Source organism: Corvus cornix, chromosome 15, assembly GCF_000738735.6.
Source record: "Corvus cornix cornix isolate S_Up_H32 chromosome 15, ASM73873v5, whole genome shotgun sequence".
NCBI lineage: Eukaryota > Metazoa > Chordata > Aves > Passeriformes > Corvidae > Corvus > Corvus cornix.
This window is the reverse complement of record NC_046345.1, coordinates 5539804-5567425: the sequence shown is the minus strand read 5'-3', so window position 1 is coordinate 5567425 and position 27622 is coordinate 5539804. Positions and strand designations below refer to the sequence as shown.

At 42.5% G+C, this 27622-nt stretch overlaps 3 protein-coding genes and 1 long non-coding RNA gene across 11 annotated transcripts; 2 read left to right on the top strand and 2 right to left on the bottom strand.

The window, feature by feature from the left end:
- Window positions 1-1207: 1207 nt before the first annotated feature.
- LOC109144436 lies at window positions 1208-3606 on the bottom strand. Its single transcript, XR_002045208.3, has 2 exons — window positions 2270-3606; window positions 1208-1684 (listed from the first exon to the last, which is right to left on the bottom strand). It is a non-coding gene; the product is annotated as an uncharacterized LOC109144436 (long non-coding RNA).
- A 192-nt stretch (window positions 3607-3798) lies between these two features.
- XBP1 (X-box binding protein 1) lies at window positions 3799-7926 on the top strand. Its single transcript, XM_039561335.1, is given in 7 exon segments — window positions 3799-4007; window positions 4009-4104; window positions 4177-4273; window positions 4354-4488; window positions 5022-5099; window positions 5102-5185; window positions 5906-7926. Coding segments are annotated over 7 exon segments (1257 nt in total). The 3' UTR covers window positions 6464-7926.
- Window positions 7927-9780: 1854 nt separating this feature from the next.
- On the bottom strand, window positions 9781-16609 carry CCDC117 (coiled-coil domain containing 117). Of its 2 annotated transcripts, XM_010398479.3 has the most exons (5): window positions 16157-16609; window positions 15413-15463; window positions 14818-15051; window positions 13286-13423; window positions 9781-12754 (listed from the first exon to the last, which is right to left on the bottom strand). In XM_010398479.3, the coding sequence occupies exons 1-5, from the start codon at window positions 16447-16449 to the stop codon at window positions 12502-12504; spliced, it is 969 nt and encodes a 322-aa protein (XP_010396781.3). In that variant the 5' UTR covers window positions 16450-16609; the 3' UTR covers window positions 9781-12501. The 2 variants fall into 2 exon arrangements, with proteins under 2 accessions (XP_010396781.3, XP_039417141.1); XM_039561207.1 differs by lacking the exon at window positions 13286-13423.
- Window positions 16610-16712: 103 nt separating this feature from the next.
- On the top strand, window positions 16713-27385 carry LOC104688638 (solute carrier family 2, facilitated glucose transporter member 11-like). Of its 7 annotated transcripts, none has more exons than XM_019285289.2 (13): window positions 16713-16911; window positions 17229-17299; window positions 18967-19065; window positions 20608-20768; window positions 21461-21585; window positions 21829-21958; window positions 22464-22612; window positions 23446-23633; window positions 24141-24251; window positions 24362-24463; window positions 24999-25074; window positions 25516-25643; window positions 26560-27385. In XM_019285289.2, the coding sequence occupies exons 2-13, from the start codon at window positions 17246-17248 to the stop codon at window positions 26776-26778; spliced, it is 1542 nt and encodes a 513-aa protein (XP_019140834.1). In that variant the 5' UTR covers window positions 16713-16911; window positions 17229-17245; the 3' UTR covers window positions 26779-27385. The 7 variants fall into 7 exon arrangements, with proteins under 7 accessions (XP_019140834.1, XP_010396558.1, XP_039417137.1 ...); XM_010398256.4 differs by having other exon boundaries at window positions 17210-17299; XM_039561203.1 differs by lacking the exon at window positions 17229-17299.
- Window positions 27386-27622: the final 237 nt, after the last annotated feature.

Genomic DNA, 27622 nt, shown 5'->3' with positions numbered 1-27622 from the left:
GAGTCTCTCAAGGACTGGCAGATGGCATAAACCTTCCCAAGGGCATCCGGTGGCTATGTATAAAGATCTGTTTACGTGACTAATGTTTGCAGAGTTTTCCAGTAACATTTCACTTTTACAGAACTGGTAGCACAGGGTTGCCAGCCTTTCTGTTTACTGTGGTGTGGATATCTTGTCTTCTTTTAAATTCCCATGAGTGGTTTGCTCCAAGCTCTGAATGTGCAAGAGAAATTTGCTTCTCTGTCTGACAGAACGAATGAAATCAAAAGATCTTTATCTCAAAATACTGCCATGTCCTTGTAAGCAGGTAGATTTTCCCTTTATATCAGCATTCCGTGACAGTGTGAGGGGGATTAGGAAGCTGTCCCTACTCTGGCACCTCTGCTGCTTAACAAGCATGTCAGGTTTCTGAAAAAATTAGTAAATTGGCAAAAAATTGCAACTGCTACAAAATTATAGACATTTGTTAATTTCTGGTCTTGCCTGAGACCAATGAATTCTCGAGTTTCAGAGGAGTCTAAAAATGAAGCAGATTGGAATTACAATGCAAGTGAAATTCAGAGGAAAAAAGATACTATGGAGATGCAAGGAACGTTCTGAGCCTTTTATAGAGATTGCTTGATCTCAAATTTACTGTTATCACTCTTTAAAAGACAATATATCATTATCATTTTAAGAAAAATCTCCCATCTTGTATTCTGTAACAATAAAAAAAGGAATGACAGACACAAAATGTTAGAAGCTGTGAAACATGAGATGATTTTGTTGCCAAAAAATCTGTGATGCAAAGGGGTCACTACAGAGGAAGGCCACAATGCAGGTTCACACTGTCTAAAAATCAAGTTAATCAGTTGCTACACATGCATCTACAACTGGCCTTTGGGCAGTGTGATTCCCATCTCCCTTTTTCCGAGGTACTGCATTGAAATTTATTGCTACTAAGCTACCATTAAACCTGGAATAGGGCACAACCTCTTTGAATGTGGGCAATGGAACTGAACTGCCCAAAAAAGTTCCAAGGTGAGCTTCAGGCAGGGTGGCAGTTCCATGCAGTAGCCAGAGGATACAGATTCTGCATATGCCCTGAGACTGAGAGCACTAAAACTCTGAAAGATGCACTCCTGAATCCCAGTGTGTAATGACAAAATTTAAGAATAAGCAAAATGAGTATACTTTACAGGTTTTGAATAACCTTTAGGGTGCAAAACAGGTTCTCTTCTCATTTAATCAGCTATTGATACAGGTATGGGAACACTCCAGCTGCTGTCAAGAACTTGGGGGCCCGGGCCACTTTCCAAATATTTTCAGACATACATTTGGCAAAGCAATCTCTCTCTCAGATTATGATTGTCAGTTAATCTTTTCTCTACACCCCCTTCTTCTATTTTACCTCCCTCCTTTTTTTCATATGTAGATAACATTCAACACACATTTCTTTCTCTGTATCTGATATTACACAAGAGCAAAGCCTCTCCACCTTCGTTAAACAAAATTATTTCCTCTGATGGGTGGGCCACCTGGAACATAAAGTTATTTTAGCAGGAACTAATGTCGTTTCTGGCAGGACAGCCAAGAGTATCCTCATTGGCACATCCTAGGTGGTAGTGCTGAACTCCCCAGCGGGGTGAAAGGCAGGGTGAGAAGCATTCTTGAGTCACACGGATCACAGGATTAAATCCAATGACTGAAAAAAAGAAAAATACAAAGACCGGAATGTGTAAACAGTGAAGGGGAAAAAAACTGGAAATAAGAATTAAACTTGAAGCCTTTTCATTAAAACTCTCTGGAAGGGTGTCACAGTGCAACACCAGCTTTACGGGCCTTTTCGTTGGCACTCTTTTACCCAGTGACTCAAGCATATATTTAATAAAACTCTTTATGTATCCTAATGGTAGTAACGTAATATTTGTGAGCCTAAATATATTCTCAGCAACGGCACCAGAGCTAGTCTTAGTACTACTAAAACTATTCAACAGGACTAGAATGCAGGGTGTCATGCCCTTCTTTTGCTAGCTACTACTGCCAACACCAGACATGCTAATGGATGCCCTTACTCTATTCAGTAACAATGGACACCACCGGTGCCAAGGGCAGCTTCCACTTTTGTGTCTGGTTACACATCGCTGCAAAGCAGCTCAGGCACCACTACTAGCATGTATGTCCCTGCACTTCTGTGGTTTATTCATGATCACAAGTGTTTGTTGCAAAAGGAAACGTGCTTTACATGGGCTCTGGTTCGATATAAAATTGAATAGGAAAATTAAATCACCTGCAGACAGAAAGTTAGGGTTTTTCTTCAGTCAAAATACCAAGACATCTGGATATCTTTATGACAAAACGTAGCATGATAAATCAGATCTCACCAGTATAGCTGTAAATATTACAAATCAGCAATGCAAGGCAGCTGTTCAACAGTTTTCTTGCAGGTAAGGGCAACTTGAAATGGATGTCTGAAATCTGAAGCAGTTATTAATACTGAACCTACATTTGGGTAGAAAACAGTAACACTTTAAATTGGGAATTAGAATTACAGAAGAAACATGAGTCCAAATCCAGAAGAGACACACAAAAGAGAAGCAGATAGTTTTCAATGGCCAGCATCTAAGGGGCTTAGCAGGACCAGAACAAACAATTTTTTGCACTTTGATTAAAAGGCTTATCGAAAAATTGCCATATTTTTCACAAAGGTGTCAAAGTAGAAAGATGAACTTTCAGCCTTAGCTCAATGTCATGCTGCAGTGCATAAGAAAAGAACAAACACAAGCTTACAAATGCAGTTTGTTCTCTGTATCATGAAAGCCTGGCAGAACTCCAACGCTGGAGTAATGCCAAACCAGCACACCAGTGTCTTTGATCTTCTAAAGCTCATGTTTTTCCTTTAGTGTTTAACATCTCAACTAATTTAAAATCAATGTACAAACGGCTTTCAGAAACAATTGTGAGCAGCCAAAGTCTCGACATTTCATAACTATTCAGGTCGTTGGCAACTGTCACAAGTGGAAACTTGGAAAGCTTCAGGCACGGAGCTGTCGGCAGCTCAAACACCCTCGCTGCCCTGCATGGCTGTGCGCTGCTGTTGGGAGCTTGCTGAACACCTGCATTCCCCCATGGGCACAGTATTTCGAGGCTTTCTACCTACAAAACTTTTATTTGTCTGAACCCACGATGTATCAGATCTGACACCAACCCATCGCGGCAGGGTGATTTTCTTCGTCAGACACCACAGAAATGCTCACTTCACTTCTTACACAGCACTGCTGCTCCTCGGGAACAGGCTGGGGGCAGCGGTGTGACACCCCTGAGGGATTTCTGCCCAATCTCCTGCGACTTCCACTCATCAATCACTAACCTCACTGCTTTTACGGTCTTCTTAGCCCGTTTTTAGCCCATTCTCATGGCATCTGCTACAGCTCCACTCTTGGCACATGTGTTCCCCAGGATTCTGCTTAGGACTGCTTGTGACAGACCGGCTCCGGAAAGGAGACCAGAGAGAGATTTCAGCTGCATCGCCATGCCAGGCCCGGTTCACCGCCTCCTCAAGGCACTGCTCAACTTTGGCGACCGCCACCGCGGGCGAGCACGGCCCGGGCAGCCAGGGCGGCCCCTCACGGCCCTCACGGCCCCAGACCCGCGGCCCCTCCCGCCCTCCGCAAGCCCCGCCCCCGTTAGCCCCGCCCCCCGCCGCGTGCCAGCGCCCCACCGAGCGCCCCCTTGTCTGATGCAATTCGCTTCTCCCCTTGCTCTCGGCCTCGGGCCAATCACGGGCTCGGCCGCCCGTGACGTCACGACTCCCAGCCAATGAGCGAGAGCCACGATGGTAGAAATGCGGGCGGGGCGCAGCCGGCCGCGCTGGTGACGCCGGGCAGCGTGTGCGCCGTCCTCCCCGTTCCGCTATGGCCGCGCTGCCCGGTGGCCGCGGCCCCGCGGCTGCTCCTCATCCCCAGCAAAGCGGCCGAGGCTCCCGGCCCCGCGGCTGCCCGGCATCTCTCTGTTGTCCTGCCGGAAGGAGCCGACGCCGGCCTCCCGGGCATGGAGACCACGCAAGCCGGCCCGCAAGCGGCAGCGGCTCACGCATCTGAGCCCGGAGGAGAAGGCGCTGCGCAGGTGAGTGGGGGGCAGCGGTGGGTGGGAAGGCTCCGGCTTTCCCGTCGCGCTGATGGCCGCTCTGCCCCGCAGGAAGCTGAAGAACCGCGTGGCGGCCCAGAGTGCCCGCGACAGGAAGAAGGCGCGGATGACAGAGCTGGAGCAGCAGGTGGTGGAGCTGGAGGAGGAGGTAAGGGGCTGGGGGAGGTAAGGGGTTGGAAGAGGAGGACGTGGTAATGAGCGGTCTCCCTGCCTCACGGCTCTTTGCAGAACCAGAAGCTGCTGCGGGAAAACCAGCTCTTGCGGGAAAGGACGTGTAACCTCGTGCGGGAGAACCAGGAGCTCCGCTGCCGCCTGGGTTTAGATGCTCTGAAGACGGAGGAGGAGGAGGGTGACAAGTTCCAGGTGAGCCGCGCTGCTGCTGTGTCCGCCCCCTGCTTGGGCAGAGCTGGCCCGCTCCCTCCCGGGGTAACCTCGGTGCTGTCGGCACGGATATGCCGGAAATACCTTTGTCCTCCAAATGGAGGCTCTCCTGAAACTCAGCAGCTGCCAAGTCGAAATGGGTGCCACTCGTAGTGTGGGAGGTAGAAAGCTGACTAGTTCCAAGCTGTTTTAAGACAGTTTTATCTGCTTTTCTGTGTCTTGTTATAGAAGTGAAGTAGAAGCTGTTATAGTCACATAGGCGTGTCTCATGAGAACAGGAGTTGTGGTGGGGAGGGTGAGGCTCTCATTTCAAAGTGGCAAATAGAAGAAATATGCAAGTATATGGTAGGTTCAGTTAACTTTGGAAGTGGTCTTACCTTCAGGTTTCTACAGAACAAGTAAATAGAGAATTTAATGATGGAAACCTTTGCAGAAAAATTATGATCTTCAAGATTACATCCTGTACTGCCTGCAAGAACATTTGCAGTGACCTGAGTTTTTTTGTCTTGGTACAGGTTGTGAAGGAATCCCAGGTGGATGAGATTAGATTGGTGACCGGGTCCGCTGAGTCCGCAGCACTCAGACTACGTGTTCCTCTGCAGCAGGTGCAGGCCCAGCAGTCACCATTTCTGATAGTTTCCACATGGATTCTGGTGGCAGTGACTCTTCAGACTCTGAGGTGAGCATCAAGTCCTATACAAACTGTCCATGAAATTTGGAACCACTGTAGGTTTAAGACTAGTGTTATAACTTTCTGATGTTAAATCATGTGATGATTTCCATTTACAGTTGGTTTGTTTTCCAAGTTTTGGAATGTCATACCTGTGGCTCAGAACAGCTGTTAGGCTGTATCCAGTGAGTACAGGAGTTCAACAACACCCACATGAAAAAACCCAGCCCCCCACAGCTTTGGTCATGTGCAGGTCTGCCTAAGCCAGGTTTTGGTCTATGCTTTGTGTAGCTGGCAGGCACAGTGGTGTTTTTACTTGATGGGTACAAGATCTCAAGGAGCTTCTAATAGTGGCTGTGAATCTCAAATGCGTGTATGATGGACAAAGAATGAGTGTGCTCTGGAACAGACTGCCCAGGAGGGTGTGGAGTCTCCCTCACTGGACATAGTCAAGAACCATCTGGGTGCAATACTGTGCCATGTGCTCTAGGATGACTCTGCTTGAGCAGGGAAGTTGAACCAGATGTGATCTAGTGTGGTCACTTCTGACCTGGCAGATTCTGTGAATTTCTGCAAGATAAGTAATTGCATTAACCATTGTTCTTGGGAAAGCAACTGTAATTGCATTAGTGTATTTTAACTTCCACATGGGGTTTAATAGATGCCGTGTTTGGTGTTTGGCTGTAACAGTAATAAACTGTCCTTCTAAAATAGTATTTCATTTTGCAGTCTGATCTCCTATTGGGCTTTCTGGACAGTCTGGACCCAGAGATGTTTCTCAGATATGCTGATTCAGAGTCAACGTGCCTGGAAAAGCTGGAGGAAGAGATCTCTGGAGAAACAAATTCCATACCAACCGCCCTGTCTCCCTCTTTGGGGTCCCCATCAGCTAAGCTGGAAGCCATTAATGAACTCATAAGGTTTGATCACGTGTATACAAAACCCCTGGTAGTGGAGATTCCTGTTGAAATGGGCAACCAAACCAATATGCTAGTGAAAATTGAGAAAGAAAATCTCTCTTCATCTGACGACAAGGCTATCCCTGAGGTCCCAGTGTCTGTGAAGAAGGAACCTGTAGACAGCTTCATGCCTGAACTGGGCATTTCTCATCTGCTTTCTTCCTGTCATAATCTTGAAGCCTCAAGCTACTTGTTGGATGGCTGTAGTGACTCTGGGTATGAAGGATCCCTGTCGCCCTTCAGTGATACATCGTCTCTGCTTGGCACTGACCATGCGTGGGAGGATAGTTTTGCCAAGGAACTCTTTCCCCAGCTCATCAGTGTCTAACCTGGTAGTGTTAACTCCCCTTGGATAACTGTCCTGGCAAGATACCAGCATATGCCCCTTTGAGGGGTGTGTGTGGGGAAAATCAAGTCCATTCAGAAAAGTGTTGCTAATTTTTACCCATGCTAGTAGATGGCGTGATGGTATGAAAAAGCCTGGGGTGTTCTGTCCTGCCCTGGCTTCCCCCCAATCAGTGTTGGCTTAGGAGAGAGGCAGGTTTATTTCTCAGTAACTTGCTAACTCTGTATGAACCCGAAAATGTTTTGGTTTTAGGTTAAAATTTTAACACCAAAAACTTAAGTGGGATATTCATGTATTGACAACTGGGCTGAACCTTAATAATCTCTGAGTCTTACAGCTTCACTAAATGCTTCTTTTCCATTTGCTATGTAGAGTTGCTTTCTCCATTTAATATTTAACTGTATTGTTGCAATTAAAATGCAGTGCAGCTCACTGACCTTTTTGTGCCTCAGAACTCAGTGGGGAGGGGACAGTATCTGGGCCTTGGAGAATTTAAGTTTAGGTCTCTCGGTGTCTCATCCTGCCACAATGCATTGATGAGCAGTGCTCATATGGTGTCTGCAGCTGGATGCTTCAGTTTCCTTTTGGGGGCACTGGATGTGATAGAGAGGTTTGTGTGAAGGCCAGAGCCACTAGAGCAAGACCTTCAGCCTCTATAAGGCAGGCAGGTGGCATGAGCTTCAAGTTTTGAGTATTCAGAAGTCATGGCAGTGGTGGCACTGTGGTGGCCAGCAATGCTGTCCAAAATGCTCAGTCCAAAGGGAGGTGGGTATGAGACAGGCATAGTGTGAAAAAGGTTGCAGATTCTGTGTTACCACTGGAAATCCTGAAGCATCAAATGAACTTGTCAGGAGCTAATTTCAAATACCACAGCACAACTCCTCATTGTCCACGTCCATTTGCTCCAGTATTACAATATTAAAATGACTTGGAGAGGCAGAAGAAACTGAAATTTTATATTGAAATTAAGGGAGCTGTTGCAGGTGTTGGTGCAGCTGTTGTTGGTTTCAGTACTATTTCATGTTTTGCATTCAATTTTGGCAAAAATAACTTGGGGCAGGAAAGGAAAGAAAACCAGAGGTGTTTCAGTCACTAATATTAAAGGTGATAGGACTGCTTTGGATTACAAGCTTGGGTAACCTAGTTTGTAATGAAGGATTCTGTCGGAATGGTAGATAGAAGTAAAGATTACAGGTGTATAGTAAAACAAATTTAGATTGAAAATCCAAGCAGTTAGAGAATAAGTTGCTTTACTTTCAAGGTGGGGAACAGGGATGGCTGCAAGACTATCAAATAAATTGTTGCGAGTCCAGAAAACAAAACAGAAGAGAGGATTTGATCTGTAGTTTTGCATTACTTTTTGTTAGCATTATTGGAACTTTGTATGACATTAAATTCCCTTCTTAAGTAGTGCAATACGTGAGTAAACATAGTAATTGATGGAAGTGGCTCTGTTTGGTACTGCAGTACTTGCAGGAAGTGTGTGTGTTCCTGAGAACTTGATGTTTGGGACTGAGTCTCTGCAGGTACAGCCTGTTCCTGGCTTCTCCCCAGGCACTTCATACTGACCGTGTCCGGGGTGGAGTGTGAGGGCAGTGCCAGGGGTGAAGCAGATGATTCCCGGCAGGGTCTGTTCCCCGTGCCTCCCGAGCAGGGCCAGCCTGCCAGCAGCGGCCCCACCCGCAGCCCCCGCCCACCTTCCACGGGGCCCCAGCCCCTCGTGGCAACCACGAGCAAGCGATTTTCAATGGCTAAAAAAATCCAAGGAACAAGTGTGTTATTAAGAAGTGTGTGTGTTATTAAGAAGTTAGTGTCCTTTCCATCACACTAGAACATGGGCTGTGTTACCATTTCAACGTTGTTAAGCACAGGAGACAAATGCTCAAGAACATGGTCTTTACACTGTTTTGCTTCCCCTTTTTCAACTTAACAGTTATATCCTGGCATGCTTTGTCCTGACTTACTACGAGCACTGGGGCCCAAGACAAGCTGTTAATATTTGAGATCTCTTCCACTAAAAACACAGAACTAGTCCTTGTTTGGCATCTAGAAGCCTAATACCATTCTGAATTCCAATAAGCACTAGTATTTTCCACTAGAATCATGTCCACTAAGTGCTACCAAGGCAGATTGAGGGGGGTTTTTAAATAAATGCACTACTGTGAACTTCCCCAGATTAAAGTGTGAGAATCTAAACTCTGAACTGTGGATCTGTAATCTGAGCTCTTCCTGTAGATGAGAGATGCCAAGTTAAACTAAAGCCAGGCAAAGCTGGGGCAGCAGGGGAAGGGTAGCAGAGGGCAGCAGCTTTCATCATTGCAGCATGTTTCCTGCAGGCTACTGCTTTCCAGTTGCTCAGTCTCCTGGAGTCCTACTTGGCTCAGACACAGGGATCCAGACGCTGTGGTTCACATAAATGATCCATGACAGAAGCCATACATCTGCTCTAGCTAACTGATACAAGACACAGGGCCTGGAATAACTAAAAGTCCAGTTCCAAGCCCATACCAAAATAAATTCTGTACCTCACCACAGGGTTGGCCCCGTAACTGGGATACTCCTCCAGTCCTTATGACCTCCCAGCCACACCCCCCTCACAACCGCCAGCCAGGAGAACCTTACACAATCTTACATGGGCTGGCTTTCACACTGTTCCTTTCCTCTGCACTGAAGCACCATTGCCCAAGGGACAATATAAGTAAGTCAATGTTTGGCCCTGCCTAGAAAAGACTGGTTTGTTTTTGTTTTTTTTTAATACAAATTGGAAGTGCTATTTTTCTGTCCTAAAAGCAAAGGCAATACTGGTCTACCACGCCAACCTTTTTTCCTTCAGCTGTTTCAAAAACTCTTGAACAGAAGATGGTAAACAGAAAAGCAAAGTGTTATACTCCAACAAAATTATTAAAATCTGAATTTGTTTTAAAACTCTCAAGTTTTTTTACAATTTAATAATACCTAGCTTGCTTAGTTCTGAATAATTTTATTCTGAAGTAAAATGAAAGATCTGAAAGCACAAACTACAGCAGCACTTCTTGGTACCCCTACTGCTTTGCCAGAGGCTTTTGGGTTGTGACAGAATTAAAACAACTCTTCCTTTCTGGCAGCTTTAGGTTTATTCTACCCAGCTGTTGCCTTCCCTTGTCCTGCTGAATACTGTGAAGGAAAAAAGGGACATGCCTTTGAGATGACATAGTTAAATTCAATCTCCTTAAGCCAGAAGAGTACTTTACTGTCCAGCTGAAGGACTGGACATAGGCTCCCAAGGTTTTTTCACTCTTACCAGGAATGAAACAGCCATCTAAAAAATATTTTAGAAAATTTATTGAAAACTGACATACAAAGGGTGATTTGGTCCCAAGAGAAGACAGACCAGAATCGCATCTTCTGTATTTCAAAATAAGGTTTCTCCTAATACTGCATCGCATCTGCCATCCCGTTTGTGAACAGCATTAATAAAAGTCTTTTAATGAAGACAACAACAAATGAAACTCACAAATACAGAAGTCTGTAAATGCCCACAGCTTGATCTCTCATCCAATCACCCTCTGCAAGTGATTGCTGTAGTGAGGACCTTGCTCAGTGCTCCTGACAGTTGGTTCCCACTCTTCCATCAGTTTAATCAACCCCACTGTCTCCTTTCACAAGGGCAGAAATGCGTTGTGAAAAAATGAAAGCAAATGTTTTCTGTCAAAGCAAAATTCTTAAGACAATTTTTCTCCATCTCATGGTCTTTGTCAATAGTGCACCACTATATTCTTGTTTTAGATAGCAGGTAACAGGTCAGTGATGCCCTATCGACACTGAATTAAGAGGAAGGACAACCTTTGGTACAAACCTAGCACGAAAAAACGTGTGCTTAAAAGCCATCTACAACAATTTCTTATTCTGCAAATCTGATATGCAATCTGGTGGTTTTAAGAGGAAAAAACTGCATCATTTGATGTATTTAGGCCTCCTACAATTTTTTACATCTTCTGTTGCAATTTTAGTGTCACTGAGATGGTTTCATCACATTTTTGAACTTTTCCTTCTTTCTTTTCAGTTTATTTAGGATTCAGAGCTTTCACCTAAAATACTTCCAACCTTGAACTTTTACTATAATCCAGCAAGCTGAAAACCAGTTCCTTACTTGGAGGCACCACGTTTTCTACCTGCAGTGACTACAGCCTTCTCCAAACTGTGTTGCTTTACACTCTACTCAGACACTGGAGTGAGTCAAAGGCTGTAGGTTTTAAGCACATTCAGCAGCTTAATAATACATAAGAAATTCTGCACAGTTCATGCGAGAGATTTATAGCAGACCCTGAAATGAAATTAGACATTATAACAAGATACACTGCACATGTTCTTCAACTTAATAAACCTTCCAGAATAAGTACAGGTGCATACTGGTTTCCAGAGTAATACCTAATGAAATGTTGGAGTGTTTTTAGTGAAGCTCTGAAATGTTTTATCAAGAGACAGGAAATTTCAGACAACCTTCAACAAAAGCAGCAAGATAAACAGGGTTTAACAAACAGGGATATCTTCTGAACAACCAAAAGGAAATAAAGGATGACTGCAAAAAGAGAAGCTTGATTTTAAACTTTCAGCTATGGGTTATTCAACAGTAAGGAGTATCATCACAAAGATTATCTCAGCTGTGCAAAGGAAGAGTAGATTTTCTTATGTGAGCAGCTGCATTACTGTGTACTTGCTCCTTCATGTCAGCAAGATGTCAAAACCAGATTGGGATGTAGGACTCTGAACAGAACCTATTACTTGGAAAGGAATTTCTTAGGAAAAGCCTCAATTCAGGTATCTCTGAGAAAGCTCAAGGACTTACGAACAAAAGATAAAACGCTTCAACAAGTCAAAGAACCTCAAGCATAAGGAACTGCTGTGCACTGAGAAAAGGTACAAGCAATTGTGGATTCCTTTTCTTGGCACCCTGCTCAGGGTAGAAAACTCTTTTGGCATACATCTGTATAAAAAAATGTGACACTACATTATTGGCACATACTGTGGCTTAAATTTTAAGTCTAGATTCTCTCAGAAAGAAGACAGGCATCTCCTTTACTTCACCACCAATGCCAGCAGTCTCAAAGGCTGGGACTCAGTTACAGACAATAATCAAGCATTTGACCCTCTTTATGGCAGCAAGCAGCTCCCTGGTATCTGATTTATTTACCATGTTTATCCAAATTAAAGGATGCCATTCATTTCATCAAAAGCTACACTGTCTTCAACTGACTTTCCGACTCAATGCATCAAAAGAATCTCAGCACAATGTAAAATGTGAATCTCTTTGCTGAGAACCACTTTTCTCCAGACTTTGCATTGTTTGGGGAGGACATTAAAAACCCACAAATAAAATTTAGAAGCCAATGAACCAAAGACGACTGAAGTGAGCAGGTATCCTGCAAGTTATAAGCACCGGCTTTACTTTCTAAAAAGCAAAGACTAATGCTCAGCTGTAACATTCCTTCCCTACCACCCCACAGATTGTACAATTTCTACATTTGAGTTTACATCAAGTCCAAACACAAAATGGTGTGAAAAGCTGTACTACCAGAGGAATTGCTCTTCTATCCAATACTAGATTACTAGGTATTTCTTCCTTTACGTACCCTTTTGTAATTCAAATTAAACCAAATGGCCAAGCATAGTATGTGCACCGGTCTTAATGGCTCAGTAAGAGAAAGGTGTGGCTTAAGCCACAGTTACATTCAGTATTTGGATTTTATACTTTACCAAGGGCAATTAAGAGGGTATTTCACCATTAAGCAAGATGGAAAGCTACTTCCCTGTTCCAAAGGCCTCTAAATTACCTTTTCAGTAAAAGTAAGAATATTTAACAGATTGGAACACAGAAATCTTAAGAGTGTTTCCTGGCCAAACCATGTCCTTATGATGGTTAGTAAGAAAACAAAAACCAAATAATAAAACTTCAGATTCACACATCAAACCAGAAAAAAAAAATAAAAAACCACCAACAATAAGCATCAGAAGCTCACCACTTCCAGTCTAAAATCTGGCATCTACAACTCCATTTCTTCTTCTGCACACCCAGATATTCCCAAACTAGCATATGGATCTGGAGACATGGCAGTCTGTTGCGATCCAGGGAACGTTTCAGTCTGTGGGTCAAAAGGAGCTCTTGGGGATGGCTGCTTAGCTTGACACCCTTCTGTACTTTGCTGCTTGAAGTTTTTAACAGAAACAGACTTCAGTTTATCTGTCATAAATTCAGGAAGAGGTTTCCAAAGCACCAGCTCCATAGAAGGACGGCTCCTAGAAAGGATGGAGTTTCAGTAAAATTTAAGTTCTCAAAGCACATCTATTAAATGCAGAAGACTTGTATCGTCATCTTTTGAGCTAGCTTGGAACTGTATTCCAGAAAATATAAGCCTTTTTTTCCCCCCTATTAAATTTCCTCTTCCCTAACCAGTTCCATTATTTCTAGTTCTAACCCTGTATTTTCTCTCTTTTTTGCACCAAACTTGACCACTGTTGGTCACACTTCAGGACCTTCTCATTTTGAAAATTCATATACATAAAAACAAAACTTACAATGGTTCACTCAACAAATTTCAATCTGTAGAAATGAGGAGTACCAAACAGACACTTGATGACCACTACAGTTACACTTATTTCTTTTGTTACATTAGGACAGTTTTTCCCATTTTTAACCAGGTGAATGGTCTGTTATACAATGCTGGCTGCATCATGCAGTAATTAAGGACATCTCCATAAACATGAAACGAGGTCTCTCTTTTCATTTGCACATGTTAGCTACATAGCACCATTTCCTCCAAAACTTACATAGATTCTATTATTTTCTTTGTCAGGACTTCACCAAAATCCCTCTTCATCCCTTTTTTAAGGGTATCTGACAGGATAAGAGTGGGCAGATTGCTAACATTTCCATCAGCATGAACTTCCTCATCTTCATCAATTATCCTAGGAATGGAGGGGGAAGAGGGAGATAAACACTATTGAGCATACTGTTATCAGGCACATCCACTGCAGACTATAGTCACATCTACGTGCTCTGCTCTGTGCAGATCTCTGACCTAGGCTGGGTACCAGAAGCAGCAGGGCCATGTTAACACGAGCCTCTCTTGGGCCAAAATACCCTGAGAAGGACTCTTACCACAGAAGCCACTGGAGCAGCAATGCCACTTCTGGTACCTGAGCTAGCTTGGTTATCTCTGTGTTATCCCAGCCCTGTCAGTGCAGACATACACTGAGAGAAAATAAACAAATTCCCTCCAGGGCAAACTGTACCATTCAGTCACATTACACAGGTGAGTCTCAGCTATGCAGTAGCTTTACCTTCTCAATTCCCCATAACTGGGCTTTGAGAATGATTGCCAAGGTACTGAAAACAGTGTTTCACTTTTCACAACATTGCACCAGTTTCTGAGATTAAATTGGCACAAGTTGTTGAAGCGTTTAGAACAAATGGAAGCATCTCCTTTGATTTTGGTAAACCTTTTATAGAAAATTTAGCAGAGTAGCTGGGAACAGGGAACAATCCTCCAAGGGGCCCAAGGCAGACATAAACAGATAACAGAGACATACTTCACTACTCTGATTTATCCATGAAAAAAATAACAGTCTAACAGCACCTTGCTTCTCCTCATGCATCATCTATGGAATAATCTACAAAACAATCTTGTTTTTCAATTCCTGTAACTTTTGGCTTTTCTTATCATCTGCAGTGGTCATTTTAGATATTTTGGAATACCAGCTCAACTGCAATCAACTGATACATACACATGCCATTCCCAGAAATCTTTCAAGGGCCAGAATGCATAGGAAATTTATTAAATGACTACAGTAGACTGTCTTTAGCCACCCCATTACCCCACATCACACCACCAGCAAGAAGAATCTCAGCCTTACTGCATATGTGCAGAGAGACCTCTCTGGTTCATGCTACTCTCTACACTGACAAATTCACATCTATTTTAAGTATTAATCACAGAACAAGCTGCGGTTGATTGAAAAAAACTGAGCTCAAGTCTGAGCAGGTAACTGTTGGAATTTGAGCTCTGGATGCTCACAGAAGAGCACTAAACCCCATTATGGTGTATTAAAGCTGCACAATGACTGTGAGCAGGGTGCTATTTACTCAGCATCTCCTGCTCTAGCACCCTCAATTTCAGATCACATTATCAGCCTAAAGACTCACAGGACCATAGGCAGCCTAAAACGAAATCATTTGAACAGCAGGTTCACCTGAGATTTACAGCAGTGTTATCACACTGCTAAGGGCTAGATTTACCCCTAAATGCCCACCAAAAAAGGGAAAGCTCAGCAAAGCCAGGCTACTCAATCCCTGCATTTACCTGTCCTCAATTTCCTGAAGTTTCCTGCGAGCAACCTCGCATTGCTGTTCCCCCATTGTCTGATCCATTTCTTCACAGGGAATTTCTAACATGGCAGTTTCAGGACCGCTGCCACCATACTGACTTGCTACCTCCCCAGCTGCCTGCTGACCTGCACAAAGAATCCATTCTTCAGTGTTGGGATTCAAAGGGCAATTTTTGGCTCCTGTCAGTCTCTTCTTCCGCACAGGACAGCTAGGAAACAAAGTAAGTTTACAATTGTCAAAAAAGAAATGTGGCATTCTACAGGAACAAATGTTACACAAAACGTGTTTCAGCAGCTTTGACACACTATGGCAATGCAACCTCAACAAAGAAAATAAATGTACATTGCTCTTAGTAAAATGTGAGTACCTACTCAGGAGAATCAGTGCCACACAATTAATTAGGTAACAGAAATGCATTTGGGCTCATGTGCAATTCAAGGGAAGAGTTCCAAATGGAAACAATGATAGATTTCCTTCCTGTTTGTACTGTAGGTGAGATGTGCTCAAATCTTTTACAAAACAAAAAGCAAATCAGGATTTTTCAGGCTATAAAAGACAAATTAATTTACCCTTCTGCCTCTTCTTCTAGCTTATGCTTCTTTCCACATCGCACAGAGACACTACAAAAGAAAAACAGTTACTTAGCTTCAAATTGTATCTTCTGATTACACTGATATTTTCAAATATTTTCCTCCCTTTAAAAATATCAGCTAAGATCAACAGTCACAGTATGTCACCAGCTCTGAAGGGAGTAAAAGTTTGGAACAATAAATGACCACTTTGTTCCAAAGGAAGTCAAAGGCGGCTGTAATTGCTCAGTTCTCTGAACTTCTTCCATGCTAATTTCTTCTCCTTTATGTTATTTATTTTTCCACAAGGGGCAAGACCAATTGTTGCTAAAATTCAAATGCTTCAAGAAACAACACATGATCCAGCTCGATACACTGTATCACAGGGACATACTCAAATGTGATCAAAACTCAACGTCTTATAGAATAATTTAAGATTTTTGTGCTCACATGTAAGAAAGATAAAAATTTACAAAAAAAAAACCAAAAAGAAAAAAAAAAAATACATGAGTTTGAAAGTGTGCGAAGATGCTAGTACACTCGATCACCGTTCTTGCCTTTTAAAAGGCTCCTTTATCCCCCACCAGCCAGCTTCCAGGTCCTAAGACGAGCACAATTCTAACCTCCCACCAGTGCAACATTGCTACAAGGAAACAAATTCCAGCCGCCTCGCAAAGCGCCCGCCGCGGTTTCCCGCTGCCGGTGCTCCGGCCGCGGCCCTGCGGGAACGGCTCCGGCACTTACTGGCTGCGGCTCCTGCTGAAGGAGCTCACCGGGGCCACCGTAAGCCCCTCGCTGTGGCTCCCGAGCGCGGCCAGGGAGGCCAGGTCGAAGCTGCTCTGCAGACAGAGACCGGAGGATCCATCGGCGCCGTCGTTTCCGATCCCTGCCATGACCATCCCGGGCGGCTGCAGACGGCCGTGGCTGCCGACTAAGGGCTGCGGGCCGTGGCGGTCCGGGGCAGCGGCCGGAGCCGCGGGGAGCTCCACGGCCGAGCCCGCCGGGATACCGTGGCAGGATCTGCCTAGCGCTGCCATTTCCTGCTGCGGGGCAGAAAGCGCACATCAACGCCGTAATCCGCGCTGCGAGACGCGCCGGCCCTGCCCGAGAGCTCCCGCAGGAGCCACGCACGAAAGCCGGGCCGAGCCGGGCCCGCGGCTGCACCCGCCGCTACAGCCCAGCTCCTTCCAGGCCTTTCGCCGCGATCGGATAAGGACCCGCGAGCACTGTGGGAGCTGTAGTCCCGGGCACCCTGGGACCTCTGGGAGTTGTAGTCCCGGGTGCTGTGGGAGGTGCATCGGAGCGGGGTCCCCGCCATGGCCGTGAGGGGGCCGGGACAGCCCCGCTCTTCTCCGTGGTCCGGCCTAATCCCCGCAGCGGGGCGGGCACGGCCCGGCAGGCAAATCCCGGTCAGCTGAGGAGCTCAGGCGGCCTCGGGGAGGTGGCGAGCGGAGCTGAGCTCCGGTCGGCAGGAGGGAGGGATGGCACCCAGGCACACGGTAACCGCCCGTCCTTGTGTTTAGTTGCGGGAGGCTGCGGGTGCGGGTTCTGCGCGAAGTTAGAGAAGGACAATGCATGTACACAGTGTTAAGAGGTGGGAAAGCTCCCTGCGGCTGCTGTGAGGCTTTACCGAAGTTGGACATCCGTGTCACAAAAAAGTTCTGAACTGTTGAGGAGAGTCTCAATGGGCGGGGGAAAAAAAAAACAACCACCCACAAACCAACACAGAAGTAAAGCTGTGTCCTAATACATTAGTAACTTAAGTTCTTTGGCACCTTTTTTTTTTCTGTAACGTAGTTTACTAAATTTTGCAAAGGAAATCTAAATCAACCCATGCTCAGAATGGAGCACCAGCCCCTGCTCAGAGGGTCTAGCTCGCCCTGCAAGGTAAGCAGAACCATCCTGGCCTCTGAAGGTGGATCCTGCAGGGAGTTTGTCGTTTTAGCAATGATGTACAAATGTGAAATGTGCGGGTATTTCGTGTTGGCTTTCAAATAGAAATATATTACATGATTAGATTCATGAAGTTTTGTGCTTTCCTTAGACACCTAGCTGTGTTAGAAAGTGGAAGCTATAAAAGCAGTTTCTTGATTCTCATGTTTTACATTGAATACAAATTGAATTTTGTGTCGTGTTTCTGAGAACACACTTCTAAACTGTCAGGAGTTCAATAGCTGACAGAATATGTGAGGCTGTTATCTGTGCTCTCTCCAAGCTCCAGTGTGAGACAGCATGCCAGTGTCACGAGCCCAGCTGATTTGAGCAGGAAGAACAAAAGATCTGTCATAACAAAACCTAAGTTATGTGATAGATGTTAATGATTTTGGGTTGTTTGTTTGTTTATTTTCTGTCTCTTCTAGATTCCAGGCTAGAGCCATAAGACACACAAAATAGGTTTACAGTACTTGGTTAATAAAAGGTCTGACTGTGCAGTATTTTATCACATCAAGTTTTATTTTTTTCTACCATACTCACTGCAGCCCTTACTTACTACTCTCAATTCATTGCTTTGGTTGACATTCAGAGAACAACTTTTTATACTTGGAAACCGGAAGGAAATGTCACTTGGATTTTACTTTAATAAGATCCATTTCAACTTGCAAATTTCAGTCATGAAGGAAGGAAGTAAGTTTTGATGAATTATCTTTAGGAAGGAGACAGCTCTTTCAGAATACAGTACAGTATCTGGAATAACTCAGCATTTCTGGGAACTGGACCAAGAATGAAAATGATGAAGAATTAGCCTACATACCTTACAATGAGAAATTCAGGGAGTACAGGTTTATCGAAAGAAGTATGTGCAGTCTTTATATATGAAGGAAGGGGAAATTTGATCACTGTGAAGTGCCTTTAATATAGGAGACATTGTGAATCTGTGAATCTATGAATTTTAGTTTGTAAATACTGATTTGAGAATGTAACTAGGTCATAGATATTGAAAAATTTAAAAAATATATGCCAATGTGCCAATAAACTTTAAATTGAATATTATTGTCAGTGAACAAATTATTGTGATTGAGGTACTGAGGCTTTGCACCTCCCAACTTGCAGACATTGAGTGATCATTTTAGGGACTTAAAATATTGTTTCAAGGGAAATAAAATATTGTTACTTCTCACATCCTGGTTAAAATGACACTCACAAAAATTGGGATTTGGTTAATTCTTATACTGAGTCGTTATGTCTCTAACACCAAACATAAACAGTCGTAGCATTCTTTCATTAAAAACAGACACTGTGAGCAGTGTGGTTTATGTAAAAAGCATTTACTCAGTTTCCAATAAAAGTTGTAATGGTTTTGTTGCATACACTTAATCTGGAGACTTGTAATTGTGGTATTTCTAAAGGCTGTTAATGATCATGGCCAAAGCCAGCCTGAAATGCTTCTCCTGCTGCAGGTGTTTGGGAATTCATGCAGTTTTTTAAACAAATACTTTCACTGCTCAAAACTAAATGCATGATGTATTTCACCATAATTTTCTTTTAGATATTACACCTTTGTGGGCTCAAGGTCCTATCTCTTTTCATGCCCATGACTTTCTTTTGTTCCCTAGCTCCCCAGCTGGACCTTGTTCCTGGCTGTTTGTGCTGTTGGAATTGGAGGGACCTTTCAGTATGGGTACAATGTCTCTATTATCAATGCACCCACGCAGGTAAAAGCTTATCTTTTCTTCACGGGCCTGTTTCCTCTCTGAACTCGGCCAAGAGGCCAAATGTGCTTTTGTTGTGATCGCAGTGGGATCTAAAGCAGTCTTCCTCTCATATGAAGGAATCTTGTTAATTTCCCACGTGGTTTCATGTGAATTTGTTTGTGAGTACCTCCCATCAGAGGTATTCTGTGTCAGACAAAAGTGCCAAATAGGCCACGTAAATACCTTTATTATTAGAAGGATTAACTGAATAAGTATTACGTTTTTCAGTTATTAAAATAGCCCAGAACATTATGGGTAGAACAGAACATTTTCAGCTGGAAGAGACCTACAATGACCATCTAGTTCAACTGCCCACTTCAGGGCTGACCAAAAGTTAAAGCATGTTACTAATGGCATTGTCCAAATGCCCTTGGAGCATTGACCACTTGTCTAGGAAGCCTGTTCCTCTCTTTGACCACCCTTTCTGTAGGGTATCCCCACTGTTTCTCCAAATGTCAAGTTTAAACCTCTCTGACACAGCTTTGAGCCATTCCCATTCTTTCTATCACTGGGTGACAGGGAGAAAGGCCAGTTAACAGTTGTCCATCACAAGACAGGTTACTGAAAAAGATCTTAGAGAGATAAACAGTTGCATCTGTAGTGGCTGAGTAACTCGTAGGTATTTTCGCTTCTTACTTGTGCATTCTTTGCTATGGCCTCCAGGATTCTGCATATTTTGCAGATGACTCAAGGATATGAGCAAATGATCTTGTGAAAGTAATGGGTGTAATTTTTTGCCACCAGCTGATTTATTTGCTTGGGAAACTGTGAACACGAAATTTGCTACAATACTGTATGCTTTTTACAAAGCTTAAAAGAAGCTGTTTGTGAAAGAACATGTCATATGCTGGGAACAGAGGGAGAGTCCAAGGAGTTTGTTCTTCTGTAGTCTTCATTTGCAGGTGAAGAACAGGAGCCTCTGATTACAGATACGTCAGTTCAAGAGTTTCTAAAGGCAAATTTTAGAAAACCAAGCATGTGGAATAACAGCTTAAAAGTTCTGGCACCTGAATACTATAAAAAAGGTGGAGTATTATTAGAGTTGAAAAAGGGATTTTACTATGACTTCTTGGATTACACTAAGGCAGGGAGATTTAGATCAAGTGTCAGAATGAGTCCCCTGACGGTAAAATTTATTAGGTTGCAAGGCCTCTGTGCTCTGAGATGTTTCTGAAAACGGTAGGGCCAACCATCCACCCTGTTCCCCTCCTTGTTCAGAAAGACCTCAGAGCTCTCTCGTGGCAGTGCACGTCAGGGTGGTGTTTTTCTGCTGGTGCAGTACCTGAGGCAGGGCACAAAGCAAAGCTGCTCAGCGGCCTTTGAGGTGTGTGGGGAGTAGGAAACACAAGGTCTTCCTTGTGGTCAAGGAAGATTCTGCCAGTCAGATGATACGCCTTGTTAACTCCCAGAACTGGTTCTCAGGATTGGGATGCAAGTTATTTGTATTGCTGTGCTGTAGGGCTGTATAAAATGCTACACATTCATCACTCTTTTCTACTGCAGCATATACACAAGTTCTTAAATGAGACCTGGAGTAGTCGTTATCACAAGGAACTAAATCCAAATTTGCTGACCTTTCTTTGGTCTGTTATTGCTTCTGTCTTTTCCCTTGGAGGCCTGTGTGGAGCCCTGATTGGAGGCAGCATGGCAATCCGGCTGGGCAGGTCAGTTGCAGCAGCAGGCATATAGAAACATATTTGCTTTTCCTACCTTCCCCCAGAAATGGAAAGTCAATAAATGGAAAAAGAGTGGGAGAAAAGAGTACCTTGGGTGCCCATACATATTTTTTCACTTTAAAACTGAGTTTTCTAGTAGAATTTTACAGTTTATTCCAATGTGACTTTCAAGGATGAGCCCTGAATTATGACCTTTGACTTTAGTCTTTGCATTACATTTACTGCAATCTGAGTAGGAGAATGCACACAGAGTGTGGTGAAAACATGAGATCCCCCCCCGACACATTTGCAGCCCTTGTGCCAGTAAGGACATGCTGCTTCATCTGTTGCACTTCATGTGTTTAAATGAACAGACCCCATTCCTACCTGGTCAGACATTATTCTTATGTTTAAACATTTTAAAAAACATGAGCAGTTGTATCAGATATCTGGGTTTCCAGGAAATAGCATGTTTCTTCAGTATAAAGCCCATTTTTTCCCCACATTATCAGAAAGGAAAACTGTTTAAAAAACCACGTTATTGCAGATTTCCTTAATGTCTGGTTAGGGTGTGCTGTTTTTTGTTTTGGGGGGTTTTTTGTTTTAATAGTTTTTTGTTTATTTGTTCTGTGGTTGTATATTATTATTATTATTATTATTATTATTATTATTATTATTATTTTGTTCCTCCTCCTCTTTAGGAAAGGAGCTCTTTTGATGAATAATGTTATAGCAATACTAGCCTCCATTTTAATGGGGATCAGTTTTCCTACAGGATTGTTTGAGTTACTGATTGCTGGAAGGTTTTTGATTGGCATAAATTCAGGTGAATGACTTCTTATTCCTACTATCAATAAACTATGGTGAATGATAAATTATTGTTACTTCTGATCCTTTAGGTTTTATGACACGTGTTAATGATGAAAATGTTCTGTAGTTTAGCTTGGAATCTGAAGACAGCTCAATTAATAGGAAATTAATTAAGTCCCATTTCCTATGTGTTTTGGTTTAGCAACTCTTTGCAAAGCAATTTTGATTGATAGGAAAATGTTTTTCCATTTACTTGCAGGTATTGGGTTCTGTGTGCAGCCTCTTTATATTGGGGAGTTTGCCCCAAAACATCTAAGAGGTGGCTTGGCCATGGGGACTTCCATCTTTCTGACTGGGGGAATTCTGACAGGACAAATAATTGGTTTGAGGCAAGAAATGCTTTTTTTTATTTCCTGTTTTGTGTTACTCCCATGTAAAGAACTCCAATTTCCTACCACTCATTGCAGAACATTCCTTGTGCCATTGTAGCATTAGAATTCACACAAGGTTCCCCTGGAAGAAGAAAATCCTGCTTGGGTCACCTCATTCCTACAACTGCCAGCCATCAGTGCTGTCTCCTCAGGGAAGTAGTCTCAGTTTAGATGGGTCACCAGAAGAGCATCAGTAAAGCATGTACATTTGTGCTGAGTTCATGTTTTCTGCCAATTTCTTGCTGGAGACAGTGGATGTTGGCAAGACAGGACTTGAGAGCAAAGGATTTGTGTTTCAGTATCATAGCACCGCCACTGTTTTTGTTCCCTGTGTGATCACAGGGAGTTGCTAGGGCCTTCATCCAGCTGGAACTTAGAATTTCCAAGAACAGAGACTGCAGTACATAGTAACCAATAGCTAATTATTACTTTTCTTTGCCTTCTTTTTCCACATTTCTCACAGAGAATTATTAGGTGGAGAAAAGCATTTGCCTCTGTTGCTATCCAGCAGCTGTGTTCCAGCATTTGCCCAGCTTTTATTCCTTCCATGGTTTCCTGAAAGTCCCAGATACCTTCTTATTGACAGAGGTGATGAGCTGAGCTGTGCCAAAGGTAATATCCAGCATCTATACTTTCTGTTCTTCAGAACGGTACAGTGGGTATACTGGGTTCCAGATTCTCCTTTTATCTTTATCCACACAGCAGTTATATCATCTTTTTGGCTCATGTTTTTCCTCCAATGAGCTTATATGGAAAAAGGGATTGTGGAACTCAGGAGCCTATAATGGGTTATGAACAAAACTTTATTATCCTGTTTTGAATATAAGTTCATTGACTGGAGCTTCAAGCTGGTTACTCTTAGTGGAAACTTAGCTATCAGGATCATCAAAAGTCCTACTGTTGGCCTTAGGAAGACAAATTGTCACTTGAAATATATTTAATCATGAAGATTTTAAAGGAACTGATGCTGTATACTCTCTAAGTTTTAGGACCATTTGTAAAGATTTTAGTTTGGGATCCAAATGACTTCTATTTGCCTTAGGAGAAGGATTTATTGTCTTTGCTCACTAGCTGCATCCCACTGGCAACATTAAAGTCAGGGCCATAACAAAGGACTCAGTATCTACCTAGAATTTAAGCAAAACATTTCAAACTGGTAAGAGTGTCCTTTAAGGAGAAGACTATTTGAAAGTCTGAGGTTCAGATACAAAATATTTTGCTTGGTGAATATTTCAAAGTCAGATATTCCTCTAAAAAGAAGCAAAGAAATGCCAGAGAATTCTTCAAATCCACCACAGCAAAAAATGTTGAAAAATCAGCAAGGAGCAAACAAGTCACAAAGCAAAGTTTTCATATCCTAGCAAAAGCCAGGTTATTATGGAAGGATGATTTCCCAGGAGTTATGGTTAATAGGTAAACATAAATTATTCTTTTTCTGTTTTTAGCTTTGAAGCGATTTCATGGTTCTTCAGAGTATCGAAGGGAGATGGAAGACATCCAGCAAGAATGTTTTGCCTTAGATGGGGAGAAACCCAAGAAACCCTGGCAATTATTCACTGACCGTGGTGTGAGATGGCAGCTCATCACTGTCATTGTGATGACAATGGGCCAACAGCTCAGTGGCATTAATGCTGTAAGATTTCATATGAACAAAGAGCTTAAATAATTATTTAAGTTCCACCTGTTTTTCAACCATTTATTAACACAAAGGATCCACATAGAGAAGCTCAGAGAAATGGGATAGGTGGGAAAGAATATCCTTGCATTATTTTTTTTTTTCATTTTTTCTCATTTCTGTGTTTCTGGTATGCAAACTTGTTCAAAGAATGGCTTGATGATTGTCTTTACATTCTTCTGAAAAAGTAATTAAAGGTGGATCAGCTTATCCCAGTGTGTCTGGTTTAAGAATATAAAGCATGTTCAGGAACTTGAACAATCCTATTTGCTTTTATGATATCAATATGTTTACTTAGACGTGAATTTAATAGATTGTTATTGCTGCTTATGTTGAATTAGTAACTCACAATATAAAATATATTGATCTGTATGTTTAGTATGAACATGACTTTGTTTCCAGACAATGTTTTAAATACCAGAAAAACCTCATTGTTTGGTTGTTTTGGTTTTTTTTCTGTTGTAGATTTATTTCTATGCAACTTACGTTTTTGAACAAGCTGGGATCTTGGCAGAAAAAATCCCATATGTAACACTCGGCACTGGAATTTGTGAATGTCTCACAGCCCTCTCTTGTGTAAGGAGCAATTTGTTCTACCTCCCAGTATAAAGAGTAATGATTCTTCTTGAAGGATATTGGTAAAAATTAGATCAGTATATTAACAGAAGATTGTATCTTGTCCACAGGGTTTACTGATAGACCATGTGGGAAGAAGATGCCTTATCATTGGGGGTTATGTCCTCATGACGCTCTGGTGCACTGTTCTGACCTTCTCTCTGACTTACCAGGTTAAAGGACTCGTTCCTATTACATGATATGACTAAGGAGTGAAAAGGGCACGTAGTGACACGATATGGGGGAATGGGTTTAAACTGAAAGAGGGTAGGGTTAGATTAGGTATCAGGAAGAAATTCTTCTCTGTGAGGGTGTGGAGGCCCTCGCACAGGGTGCCCAGAGAAGCTGTGGCTGCCCCATCCTTGAAGTGTCCAAGGCCAGGCTGGACAGGGCTTGGAGCAACCTGGGGTAGTTGAAGGTGTCCCTGCCCTTGGCAGGGGGTGGAATGGGATGAGCTTTAAAGTCCCCTCCAACCCAGACCACACTACAATTACATAACTCTATGATACAATTTAGTAAAAATTATTGAATGAACACTATTTAATTTCTCTGAAGCAGCACTGTTACATAAATTAGTTGTAAAAGAGTAATGAAAGACTGCTGGTCTTAGTTGCAATAAAATACAAAAGGAAATACAACTGTTAAGCCAGACTTTAAAACCGGATTATCAAAACCTGAACTAAACCTTCTCATTGTCTTCTGTTTCAGGAGCTGTACTCCTGGGTGCCTTACATGAGCATGACGTGTGTGTTTGCCTTCATCTTGAGCTTTGGGTTGGGACCAGGTATTGCACAGGAACGCGTGTGCGAGTGCTGGAAGGTCTGGGAGGGGTGGGGGTGTCACACAGGCAGGAAGCCTTTGCAGCACAGCTGCTGCTGCTCTGGATGAGGAACCCAAGTGAGGCCATGCTGTAGCCTGCAGCTGAGGCTTACCATGCACACTTCTGGGGCAGCTACATGAGAAGGAGGGCTTAGTTCTGCCCTTCAGAGCAGAGGGGTTGTACACTTATCAGAAGGGGCCTGCTGCCTGATCAGTGCTGCTGAAATGGGGCTGTGTTTTAGTGGGACACTTCCTGCAAGGGTAGTAGTCTAAGAACTGTGCTGTTAGGAATCATAACAGATCAGCTAATGGCATATTCAAAAACAAGTCAATTTTTTCTAGCATTGGAAATACCTCAAATGGACTTTTAGCACAATTCTCTGTTCTGTTTTTGAACCATCCGCAGGTGGCATAACAAACACCCTGACAGCTGAGTTATTTGTACAGTCCTCACGTCCTGCTGCCCAGATGATTGCAGGGACTGTGAGCTGGATTAGTTTCTTCACAATTGGAATGCTCTTTCCCTTTATAGTGGTAAGTATGCACAGCACAATTTCCTAATGGTCTCACCACCCATTTCATCTGCTCCCAGGTTCCCATTGCTTATATTGTATTATATACACTTTATACATTACTAACACCTGACCAGGATGCACATTGCCCCTCAAATGAGTTTAACTACATCCAGTCCCTCTTAAACATATTTTTTACATAGCACAAACCCCAGTATAACATGATAAATGAAAAGTAAAAGGAATGCACTGGGGGGCAATGTTAATGTTCAGATTAAAAAAAGAGAGAAGGTATCAAAACCAGAAAAATTTAATCAGATACCGAGATCTAGATAAAACATTTCTTAATAGTGCCTTCTGCTTTTATAGCAAAGTAAAGTTGAGGTAGTACCTGTGGCCAGTGTGTCACACCTCTGAGAACTGACAGAGTTCTGTAAACAGAAGATTATTAGGAAAGGCAAGATAGGCTTTCATCTCCAGCTTTGTATTTTTAGTTTTAGCACATATTCTTGACAGCAAAACCCACAGGAACAGCATGCATCAGGGTATCTGGATCTGCCTGTCCTTTCTTCATGGTTCAGCTCTGCTCTGTCAGTAAGACAGTTTTTGAATAACATTAATAAAAACTTAAATTATATAATCTTAAAATATGTGACAGCTAAGTATCAAATGTTGACTTCTCTTTAGATTGTGGATTTTTTAGTGCTTAAATGGTTTATCTTATTTTTAAAATAAAAGTCTACCCAGTAATTGCACAGCACTTGACAGTTTTTTATCTAAAAACCAAAATTTAAAAAAGTTACAGGTAAAGCATAGGTTGAATGACTCTTTTTAAAAAATATCTGAGCAGCAATGTTAAGTGTGAATGGAAACAAAAAGCTTATTTTCTCAAACCTACTATTACACTTGAAATATGTTGCAATCACATTTATTTTCAGAATGGACTGCAGCAGTATTGTTTTGTGGTGTTCTTACTGGAGTGCTTCTTTGTTGCTGCTTTCATCTTCCTCATAATTCCTGAGACAAAAAACAAATCTTTTCTGGAAATCAAAAAGGAATTTCACAAGCTTAATTTTGGAAGAAATGCCAGAAAAAAGGAAACGGAGCTTCATGAAAGAACACAACTTCAAGATGAATTTTTAAAGATTTCTGCATAATTTCACAAATGTAACAGAACTTCAGTGAGAATTATGAACGTAGTATTCTAAATTAGGAGTGTAATACATGATCAAGTGGCTTATTAAATCCTCCTGTGTATTTAGAGGAAGTGTAACTAAAGGCAAGTTAATAGGGCAGAAATGCTGTTAAAATGTGTATTGCTGAAATACTATTAACAACATATTATCTTAGCCATAGAAGACTCGATGTTTAGCTGTAACCTGGTGCTAAATGGACGCAGAAATGCCAGGGAGGATGTTCAATGAACCCCTCTGGCAGATTTCTGCAGATAGTTCAGTGACTCTTCTTGCATTTCAAAGTCCTGCCTTCAGTTTGGGTCATCGGGCACATCCAAATGCTTTGCTGAGTGTAACATTCTGTGTTCTTGTTAAAACCCACACAAGAACTGATCTACTGAGAACTGACATTTGAAATACTCCTGTTTATGTAGAAATAGGGGTATTTAGTTTCTGTTTTTCAGTTATGTAACTTTGAAAGCCTTCAAGATATTCCTCATCCAGTCCTACTACTGTACTGTATGACAACAGTTCAGCACCTCTCTGAACTACTGGTATTTGTAATAAAGGCTTGTATCCTGATAAAAGAGTTCTTGGGGTTTTAATTTGGATTTATTTTTTTTTTCCCTAACCTAGCATCTTAACAGTTTAAAATAAGCGAAAGGGTAAAACTTCTAGTTTTGAAGGTTAGTTCCCATCAGACTGAGATCTGGATACCAAAACGTATGAAGTAGCAGAGAGGACAGAGGGCAGGAATTAAATACTTTTCACCTTTAAAGCATTTTAAAGATGGCCTGAGAAAACACAGACAAGGAGACTACAGAGA

What these genes read in the sequence shown, in the direction of transcription:
- CCDC117 (XM_010398479.3), bottom strand. Translation starts at nt 16,449, where the DNA reads ATGGCAGCGCTAGGCAGATCCTGCCACGGTATCCCGGCGGGCTCGGCC. An exon ending in CTAGAAGAAGAGGCAGAAGG is followed by an intron (nt 15,052 to 15,412) that starts GTAAATTAATTT and finishes TTTGTTTCCTAG; the next exon opens with CTGTCCTGTGCGGAAGAAGA. An exon ending in CTTCAGGAAATTGAGGACAG is followed by an intron (nt 13,424 to 14,817) that starts GTAAATGCAGGG and finishes CTCCATTCCTAG; the next exon opens with GATAATTGATGAAGATGAGG.
- LOC104688638 (XM_010398256.4), top strand. An exon ending in GTCTCACAGCCCTCTCTTGT is followed by an intron (nt 24,252 to 24,361) that starts GTAAGGAGCAAT and finishes TCTTGTCCACAG; the next exon opens with GGTTTACTGATAGACCATGT. An exon ending in GAGCTTTGGGTTGGGACCAG is followed by an intron (nt 25,075 to 25,515) that starts GTATTGCACAGG and finishes AACCATCCGCAG; the next exon opens with GTGGCATAACAAACACCCTG.